This window comes from Ischnura elegans, chromosome 10 (assembly GCF_921293095.1).
Source record: "Ischnura elegans chromosome 10, ioIscEleg1.1, whole genome shotgun sequence".
NCBI lineage: Eukaryota > Metazoa > Arthropoda > Insecta > Odonata > Coenagrionidae > Ischnura > Ischnura elegans.
In genome coordinates this window covers 5,678,717-5,689,812 of record NC_060255.1, presented here as the reverse complement: position 1 = coordinate 5,689,812, position 11,096 = coordinate 5,678,717, and the positions used below count along the sequence as shown (strand labels likewise).

Below are 11,096 nucleotides of genomic sequence, written 5' to 3'. Positions count from 1 at the left end.
AGATACTGAAGTTAATATGCCGTAACTGATGCAGGTAAATGAGTTCTTCCGTATTACTTATCCTGTTGTTCTTCTCTCCATGGTTTAAGTTTATTAACCGTAAAGCTTTTTGGTGCTACATAAAAAGGAATTAAGGGTAACAGGAAACTCTGCTGAATCACCTATACAGTTGTGTGTTTATTGCAAATCTAAAGATACTAATGACATTATTTTGGAAGCCCATATCACAACTGAGCACATAATAATGAAGAAAACATTTCTTAAAAGCACCATGAGAAAGCTTGCTTTTATGGCAATTAAAATTTTATCACCCTGGCATCTCACTAGCAGGAAATACTTTTGTGTATTATACAAGAGCATGATTTTTAGGAATGGAGGTGATAGCTGTTCTTTAAACTGCTGTTTTTGTATTTCGCTTTTTACATTAGGGCGTTTGGCAGTAATTTGCAAGTCACATACTGGATTTATTCATTTTTAGCTCTATCCTCTTAAACTAAATAACCACAGCAGCTAATAACTTATACTCTTATAATCAATAGGCCATTCATGAAATTTTAACACATGGTGACATGATTTATTTCAAAACACAAGTAAAGACCCATTTATAACTGAGGATCTCTACAATCTAAGGATGGACTGGCATACGTAACCAAAACATCCTAAAGTAAATATATCCTTCACATTTTATACATACACAATTCTCTAGAGTACTTGAACTCAAAAAAAATGGATTCCTGCACTGTAATCACTTTCATTACAAATGTATCTGTTCATTGTATAGCAACCCTGACTACCAAAAAAGGTAGAGATGTAAAGGCTACATTGAAAGTAGACATCGCATGTTCAGTACCGATGAATGTTGAGCCCTTCGATCATATATGCACACGATTTCGCCCAATACTTTACCACTGAGGCCAATAATCCCAACATCAACGTGATGCACGACTCATGTCAAAAGTTACCAACTATGTTATGCAACCAATATTTTTTCACAGGAATACATCTATTGTTTATGTGATTGAAGGCTAAGCCACGTGAAAAGTGAGTCTCAAAATGATTACGAACAGCGTCACATAGCTTTTTCATTAGCTACATCACAGTATCAACAAATTTTACGATATTAAATTCAATGCTATGGGCTGAAGTTGTCACGTGTTGTATCAGATAAAAAGCATGCAGTAACTTTGCCCTCAAAAAAAAAAAAAAAAAAAAAAAAAAAAAAAAAAAAAACCCAAAGGTTCTGCAACACCATAGCAATGCTTTGTAAGTTCATTTAGAAGTTGTTCAAAATTAATTTTAAAAATATTGGTCATAAATATGAATGGTTTTAAGCCCAGGATCACAAGTTCTATGAAAAGATACATGCATTGTAACATTCTCTGATTAATGTACGACAATTTCAAAACAAAATCTTATTTGCATTATTGCACTACTGATCCAGAGCTCTATCTCTCTACTGCTTTTCATGTAGTTTTACGCCTAGACCTATTGCATGACTGTGCACCATTTTTCTGACTGGCTTGCTTTTCTCAGCGACATACAAAAAGATTACAATTCTTTTCAATGTAAACATAACATATTCATTTAAATTTATTGTAAGATCAATCCATAACACTCTTATTGAGTAATAACAATTATAAATTATCCAAAACACAATGACAGAGATCCAACCTCAGTTATCCTTCATGTAACATGCAATTGCACCAGAATCCTCTTTTTAAAAATTTGAGCAATTATTTTATGGTGTCATGCATGATACTTAATTAATTAATATAATCTATCATGTTAAATTTAATTTTCGCTAGTCGGCTAACACAACAATATTTCGTGAAAGAAATTTAGATTTGCAACATTATCAAAATCCTTCAATAAATATAAACCAAGCACCAAGTAATTTCTAGAGGATATTAATCTTCGATTTAACATTTTTTTCATAAAAAACAGCAATCCTTGCCCAATGCACAATTTCACTGCCACAGACAAACATGCATAGGTCAACATTCAACACCTCATTTTAATAATGCCAAGCTTTGATACTCTTACCGAACACATATTCTGTTCTAACAGAAATCCTATTCGTTTCCATTATTGTTATCCTTATTCCTTAAAATTGCAGTTTAAATGCACACATCAAAACAATCTTCAATGTTTTGCTTCTCAAGACTTAATGACATTCAAGTAAAAATTGAAAACTGCGTGATATTAAGAAATAACCTTAAAAGGTTTGTGAAATACCAATTTTCAGAATTTGGAGCAAGCACTTTCACCATAATGCAGATGATGGAACTTTAAATAAATAAATTGCAAGGGCATTACAGACGACCAAATAAAGAATAATATACACGTGAATAGAATAGTTTGTGGATAGAAAAGGATAGTAGTATATGAAAAATGCTTAGTCCATTTCATGGCATTCGTATTTCTTTCATTGGACTGTGTTAGTGTGCCCCTTTCCCTAATTTCAATCTCTTATGACTCCACTGTCATTTCCAATGTCATTAGAAAACACCCGATGAAATTCACAATATCACTAGGAAAGGTTATTTCCCTTTTTGCAAGAAAAAAATAACATGTCAGTCAGTAAAGAAGGATTAGCCTAATTCAAAGAACACATCTATGCTTTACAGGTATTAAAAGAAACTGTGCCAAGGATAATCTTAATTAAAATCTGACATTATGCAGCAGTACGGATTTTAAGAATATTCACAGAAGGAAAGCTATGCATCATCAAAATGAAATAATATAAATGTATTAATTGAATTTCATGTTATCCATGAGACCATTAGTCTGGCTTAAAAAAATAAGCACTTTCGGACAATGCAATAATAGTTTATTAAAACAGGAAAAATTAAATTAGCTATAATCGAAATCAAATAGAATCCTTTGTTTACAGAGAAAAAAATCGATATAAAGAGTAGTTCAAAGACAAGGTTAGAAATTTTAAAATTTCTTAGATCTCCTTCACATCCATCATAACAAATTCAAGAGCGAAAACCTATTTCCATTAAGATAGATATTGGGAATAGGTAAAAATAACTATCAAAAGTTTCAAATAAAAAAAATTAAACAACCTCAAAAATTAGGCAGTCTTGCAAAAGAGATGTACCTGGTGGTATTAACATAAACCACAGCTGCCGCCACAATCCTAAATATAAGAATTATTTTCTAGTGCAAAATCTGTGTCATCCCTCAAAAGTTAGTTTCACTGTGTTGGTCAAATGATATGATCTACAATCATTACGTGACTTTCTCATACATTGCAAGAAACTGAATTCCAACAATTAATAGAATGCCATGATTCCAATATCCCACAATCGGTAAAGTCAGAGAAGCATGGTTTAAACATACATTTCATTGTGAAGACTGAAGTGTCTACTTCAGTGATTACTTCCATTCGATATATCTTCATACATATTTCAAAACGCCTTCAAGCCTGTTGCCAGAAATGAAGATACTTGCAGCATAGAAAATGAAAGAGGTGAAATCTATAATTCTGCAGCTTAGCAATTGCACTAAATTTTAGATCCTACAAATCTCATGGCTCATCATTCTAGTTCCAATTGTACACTACATACATTCTTGCACAATAAATATAATTAAACTCCTGTTATACTCATAAGAGTAAATTAGAAACTTAAGATGTGATGAATATTTTGTACACTATTTAAGAAAAGTTATATACATACACACTCTGCCACTTATAGTACCACCAAATCCTTGTGCTTAGACAATGTCATTATCACACAACATAAAAATGAAGTGAGTTTAAAATACTCCAAATTTATGATGATATGTTTACGGTTTCTTTCTTAAATATTGTACACATGCTATTTCAGGATGACAAGGCACATTAAAATTAGAGACAGCAAAAAAAAGACATGTCCAATCATTAAATGAATGCTCTAACCGATATGATTTCAAATATTGCATTACAAGACCAACCTAATGACCTAGCAATTAAGTAATGTATTATGTAAATGCAAAAATGACCAAAAGAACTAGGAAAAAGGCTCAGAAAATGTAGGGATTTGGCCCAGGAAGATGACCCTAATTAACTTTCACGTATATAACCATAAATTGACTTCCGAAACTTGCCAGGAAAATATCATTTGGCTACGCCGCGATTCGAACATGGATCTCCAGATTGTCAATTTTCATCCTTGGTTGATTTCTGACAAAGGAAACTTTTCAGCAAAAACCTTGCCAAAACAATTACGTAATAGAACTTGATAATAGCACCTTGATTTGAGACAGTGACAAAAAGAAAAAAAAGTACTCATTACAAATAATGACACGTAGCTTCTTCAACCACAATTTTTCTTCACATAGGTGACAAAAAATATGCATGACTACTACAATATACAAAAATAATTTCAATCTCAATATTTATAAAAGAAATGTCTAAATAAATACAGCTTGCTACCAAAAACTACTACACTTGAATAATTGAGCAGCATGTAGAAATGCTTTTGATCTCCAATGTAATCAATTTAAAAAATCTTAACAAAGTCAATTTTTCACGATTCAAATTTAAATCTTTGCTGCCAACAAAATTAAGTCAAAATATGATGGTGTTACATCACAACAGAGTAGTAACCAAAGAGATAAGCATGAAATTTAAGTCATTAAGCTGATATAAAGCATTACAAAATTGAGGACCATCAAAATTACAGGGAAGTAAAAAATATAAACATATAACTCACCATTACAATATGTATGAATACATTAAGTGTACCCGATGCTAATAAAATGAAACCAATAAATTCCGATGGCTGGCCTAAGTAATAGCTCAAAAATATTCAGTGTCTTGCTGCACAAGGGGTGTTGGGTGGCAACGGTACCTGGCAGTGAGGAATTGTGACATTAGTGCTCCGAGTCAAACCTCCTAACTCGTACACGCTGTTTATAATGATACTCTTTGAGATATGCCTTCAATGCTTTTGGCAGTCTCAATGATGCTATGGCATCATATGAAGTTCTTGAGCACACGACTGCGCGACAGAGGTGCTGGAGAGGGAAAGGGAAGGAGCGATGCAGGGGAAGGGTGAGCATTGGCTCAAAGAACATGCAGCACGCAGGATCTTTGTAATGTTCCACCAAGCCCGTGACCGTAGGGGAGGCAAAAACACCAGGGTCGTGGCAATCAAAACTGAATCTGTGATTCCATTGTTCCACACGAGCATGCAGTGATCGTCCATACTTGCGGAAGCTCACGGAGAAGAGGTGCTCCTCTTGAGCAGAATCTCTGAGAAGAAAAGTTCCCTCTGGACGACTATCCAGCAACCTCTCCGCCTCATACCTGTCCATTTTGCCCCAATAAAATGAACACGCTGTGATTCTGAGCAAGTCAGGCACCAAACAATGGATGTAATCCACCTGTTGAGAGATAATGTTGAGAGGAGGTTAAAAAAAGTTCAAAATACAACATACTTAAATGAAGAACTTCAATGCACACCAATGGAAATCTCCCTTCTCTCATACGACATACATGTTTGTAAAATGTTTATGTGCATTTAAGATGATGGGTATGAGTAAGAAAAATGCTGCTCACTCAGACCCAAAATCGCTATTAATTAAAAGAACTGGAAGGCAAAGATTAGTTGTGGAAAAAAATCTTCCTCATTCAGCCATTCCCTCAGAATTAAAAAAAATGAGATATTTTATAGTGAACAGCGTCAGAATGTACAGCGTCCCGTGTGAGTGTGGTCACATTTACATTGGGTAAACTGGCCGCACAATTGAAAAACATCTGACGGAGCATGAAAGATGCATACGCCTGTTTTATCCACTAAAGTCGGCAGTAGCGGAGCATTGCTTGGACCTCGGTCATAGGATGGACTTCCAACTGAGCAGTGCCTGGAATGCCATAATTAATCACTACATCCACACACAACAATAATGGCAACCAGAGATATGAATAAATAAAGAAGTACCGTACAAAAGTACCATTAAGAGTAAACCCCTGAAGGCGATGGCAGACTCAGCCATTGAAACGTTGGGAGAATTAACCCAATACTACACCCAGTGGGAATCCCGAGAAATTTTTCATCAAAAGATGTGAAGGTGGGCACTCCCATAAAATGAGCACTTAGGTAATGCCATCAGAATTTTAGCTCATCAAATCGTTTGGAGTGATCTCCATATTTAAGGGAGGAATTCCTCACGCGTGTGTACACAAACCACGCAAGGCAGATGTCACTGTAGAAGTGACTGTGACCTGCTTGGCAGGAGTCAGTTCTATCATTAACTTTCATACAAAAGGCAGAGGATCACAGATTTTTCTCCAAATATAGCTTGAGAAGTAGGAAGAATAAAGAAAAACATGGGTCTCTTTAATTTTCAAACTCTATCACAATATAGATAGTTTAAAAAAATTGGTAAATGAGCCCACATCACGTAATGAGAGTCTATAAGTTATGTACAACTAGACTTGAAGCATTACAAATGCACAGACAAGCCTGCAATATTTCATATTATCACTGAGTGCATCAACTGCACTATGCTCAGCGATCACTTGATCATGACATCATGATCACTCTGTGACGTGGCATGTAATGCAACAGTATGCATCTTGACTATCACTTGTTTTCCTTGCTTCTGCCCTGTAGTGAACAATTACTTCCTTGCTCATTAAACAGGACAGCGATCAGTACTGTGTTGTCACGCTGCTCTGTGTAATGACGTCAAACCGATAACATAGCATAGGTGACCACTCACTGCACCGGAATTCCCTTTCATTCAACAGTTTGTAGAGCCACATCTGCACAAGCAAAGGCAGCTGAGCTACTCATACAACCGTAAAGCTTTGACTATTTGTCCAAACAATGGGGGAAATCTCAAACCATCCATTCTTGATTATTTTCAGAGCAAATTCTACATTATTATCCATCAAGCACTTCCCACAAATTTTAGTAATGCTGAGGTAGGGAAGGATAAGAAAATGACAATAAACGAGGCTAGGCTGGAGAGTAAGAGTAGAGGTATGTATAGGGGGGACTGGACATTAGATAAATTCCAGGGAATCTACAGATATTGGAACAATTAATTCACCCCAATACATGTTTGCAAATGCTGGGAAAAATTTCAAGAAGCTGAAATATGATAAGCCATTAATATCGCATATATATACAGAAACTCTGTAAACAAGACGCCATGTTGTTTGTTTAAATGAATTAAAATTAACAATGGTAGTGAGGAGGCAATAATGGTAGTGAGGGACGCGAAAAGAAAACAGGACAGTCGTGTATGAAGAGAAGGAAGAGATAGACGTGTTATAAAAAAAAGGTCGGGAGAAAAGCCAAGGTAGTGGTGTATTGAGAGATCGGAGGATGAGAAACGGCAAAACTCAAGATTAGCAGAAAGAAGGAAAGGACGCAGAGAAAAAGGAGGCGCCTAAGAGAGAGAAAGAGAATGGAGAAAGGGAATACGGCAGAACTCAAGATCCCCACTGGTGCAGTTCATGGCAGTGGCTCAGTGAGTGGTAGTACGGGTAGTACAAATGGGATTGTGATAGTCATGGCGGCTTGTTGATGTTGTTTTTGCTCACGAGTTTCAAATTATAAAATTTCTTTATAAAGTGTAACAAAATTATTTGTTGAGTAAGAGAAGGAAAATTAATTAAAACGTTACAACTCATACACTAACATTGTGTGCCCAAAGATTTTGCCCTTCAGGCCAAATTTTTTACCCATACTAAACAGTTTTCATGCAAATTTATTATGGTGCACACATATTTCCTTAGGCCATTATGATAACAACCATGCACATTTGATGAAACCTTCATAAATTAAATATGCTTATGACAATGCTTCTCAGCAGGATAGGTTATATGAGCTTGTGAAAGGGGTTATGGTGTGAAGGCTCAGGGGCAGGATCGCAATGGCTCTCACCTGCAACCCTTTCCTGAACACATGCAGAGGGAATCTCCCTCTGAAAAGCTCACCTGAGCTCACGGATGTTTAATTTTTAAAAACAACAATTTAATGTTTAATACTACTCTAAAACATCCCAAAAGAATTAAATCCTTATAAAAATACTAAATGGCTTATATGTGATAAAATATGGTGCAGTTAACAATATTGCATAATGGTAAACTATGTGGTGATTAACCTCTGGAAGAATGGCAACTACATAAGTAGCAGTATACTAGTGGTTGTGTGAAATTTGAGTGCGTTCCCTGAATTCAAAAAGAAGATATTTCCAATTTACATACAAGATATGGGTGCTAATTGACACTTATTGCAGTTTTCCACCTAATGTGACAGGCTAAAATAGTATATCTTATATAAAAAACATAACACCCCTAGTCTCATTTCAACAAATTTCAAACGCCTGGAAGAAATTAGACCATGTTCTAATGTCTTATTTACTGAAATATGCTATTTATTATGGAGAGTATATCGAATAAAATTACTCCCAGGAATACAATCAGCAATCACTTCATTCATCACTCGTCATGCACTTGGAGCATCTATTCACAAATATTTGGAAATATAGGGAAATTAAGGGAAAAAGAATCCTGAAATCAAAGTCATTCCTCAAAAGGTAGTATCAACATATATTTTCCCTTTAAGAAAAGTCACTGTGAGACCACAATCAAACACACACGTATTTAGTAACTTGAATTCTGGCATCAAGTTCAACAGTATGCATTCTTATCTTATTACTAAAAGTTTAAAGGGAAAAATGGAAGCACTTGCCTGAGTATGCACCACATTCCCTAGGCCAGCCGACGTGTCGTCCAGGAGAGAGCCTCCACCGGAATTCAAACTTCCTGCAGGCACCCCAAGCCTCGTCTGGAACATGGCTGTCAAGGTGTGTATGTCCACCACTTCAGGGCCAGATGCGGCGGTTCTCTGGTTCACAAGGTTACTGGCGTTCAGGGGGAATATGTTGGGAGGGGGCAAAAGGGGTTTCGACACTGCCTGAGAGCCACTGTTTTTGCTCCGCGGCCTAAAGCCTGGCGGAGGGTCTACACCCTCTGCTATCTCCCTAGCACGCTCCAACCTGGCCAACTCATCACAGTCTTCGATTGGGAGGAAGTCTATAATAGCACCAGCGGCCGATTGAAGGATCTCCGCACCGCTCCTCTGCCCTGCTTCCACTGATGCCAAGGAGTCAGGTTCCCGCATCCTCGACGGCCCGGGACGCCTCGGGTCGACTTGTCCCTCGGTTTCCTCCGCCTCGAACACGATGCCAGGACCAAGCAGATGTTCCTCAGTCCTGCGGTATCCGGTACAAATGCACGCCTCCCCGCCCATGTTGGGCTCTGGGATCTCCACCTCACCGTGAGTCTTGATCACACTCCCTTTCAGCTTGCCGTTCAAGCGATAGGCCCAATGAGTGGACCGCTTCTTCCTCGCGCTGGATCCTCCGCTCGGCCCGGCTCCGTCCTTGGAGGACTTGGTTTTGACCCTTGGAGGGTTCCTTTTGCCCGAGCGGGACTCGCCCGAACCGCCTTCCTTCCTCGGTCGCATTGCGCCGATGGCACCGTAACCGCTGGCCTCGGCTTCCGACGACACCGACAGGTTGGGACAAGGGCACGAAACTATCGGCCGCGTCAATTTCCTGCAGGCTCCCTCCGAAGACGATATGTTGCTCTCCGTGTCGTCCGTGGAGCTCAGGCACTCCATGGAAAGCGATCCTTGAGTGTCGCAGGTGTCGGATGAGTCGCTCCGTGTCACACGATTCTGAGAACTGGCAGAGACATCCCCTTCCGACGGTCCTTCAATTCTCCTTCCTTCCATGAAACGAAAGAGGCCTCGAAGCCCACTCAGCTTCTGGCCCATTGTAACCCACTAGGGGAATGATGCATCGCCTAAGCCCACAGAAGTTAAACATATTTCCAGCCAACCCATGGGTTACTACTGAAGAATTCAAAGATGAAGATGTATCAAGCTGAAGCATGAGTAATTGATCTTGAGACCTTAACGAGATGATTACTAAGGGTAAATATGATCGTCTTCAAAATTATGACAGGTGGAATGTGAAAACTAGCTTTGTGAAACTATGATGGATGCGACAAAACCGGAAACCTTACCAGAAAAACACCTCACACTGGCATCCAATCAACAACAACAAGAAACGATCCCAACAACAAAATAACGAAATTATATCCCAATAAAAATATTCTTCAAAGATAGGAAAAATTAACACCACGGATTCTCGAAGAATAAGCACTTATTGGAGGCGAGCGACACTTTAGACCTTAGGGAAACAGAGAAAAATGAGTTTTTTGCGTTAAACGATGATAATTGACTCCTTGAGTCCCAATGTAGCTTAATGTCGCTCAGTCATATCACAATGATGAACACATCGTGCACTAACTAGAAGATTGCAAAATCAGCATCCTCACACCTAAAAAGAGAAAAATACATCATCATTAACATTTCTTACAAAGAGAGTACGACGCAAAACAACAAAAATACATCATTCTGTGACAAAGATAGGAACACATTAGTGTACTACAAAAATCCGTATTCCAAAAATGGTACAACTATTTCGAAACAAATTCTGGGCGGAGGTTCAATGAAAATCACAATAGCAACCACGTCCAAATCAGCAACACATATTTAATATTTGATGGAAAGAATATTAATAAGGCATCACAACATAAATGGCACTTGTCATAAGTTACCGATTGTGAAACACCACGACAAATCTACTCTCGCGACGCACTAAAAACAAGCGGGTATCAGAGGAACGGCACCAAAGTACATTAATAGATTAATTCAACACATGGAATTGGACGGAGAAAATTACCTGCAGACGTAGGATGAAGACAGTTATTTTATGGATATCAGCTGCCATAATCCAAGGACGATGGAAGTTCTCCAAAATGATTCATACACCATATATAATAACTTTTTCCAACGTTACACTCTTCCCTAGCAGCCTTGTAATGCGGAGGTCTTCACTTAAATGAAATTTACGGATAAACAACCAACAGTATTAACAATAATCATGGATTGCTTGCCCTTTCTGTGTCCAATTTCGGCCGATTTCATTCTTTGGCACTAGTTGGCAGCACAAACTGAGAGCACAGGATTTTGTTTAAATGAATAACGTTTTTGGATGTTTTTAGTTGATGACGACAT

At 37.8% G+C, this 11,096-nt stretch overlaps 1 protein-coding gene across 1 annotated transcript; it reads right to left on the bottom strand.

Moving 5' to 3' along the window:
• Positions 1-443: 443 nt before the first annotated feature.
• Positions 444-11,006, bottom strand: LOC124167304 (suppressor of cytokine signaling 5). Its single transcript, XM_046545254.1, has 3 exons — positions 10,762-11,006; positions 8,700-10,356; positions 444-5,376 (listed from the first exon to the last, which is right to left on the bottom strand). Exons 2-3 carry the CDS (start codon positions 9,786-9,788, stop codon positions 4,864-4,866), a joined length of 1,602 nt encoding a protein of 533 aa, XP_046401210.1. The 5' UTR covers positions 9,789-10,356; positions 10,762-11,006; the 3' UTR covers positions 444-4,863.
• Positions 11,007-11,096: the final 90 nt, after the last annotated feature.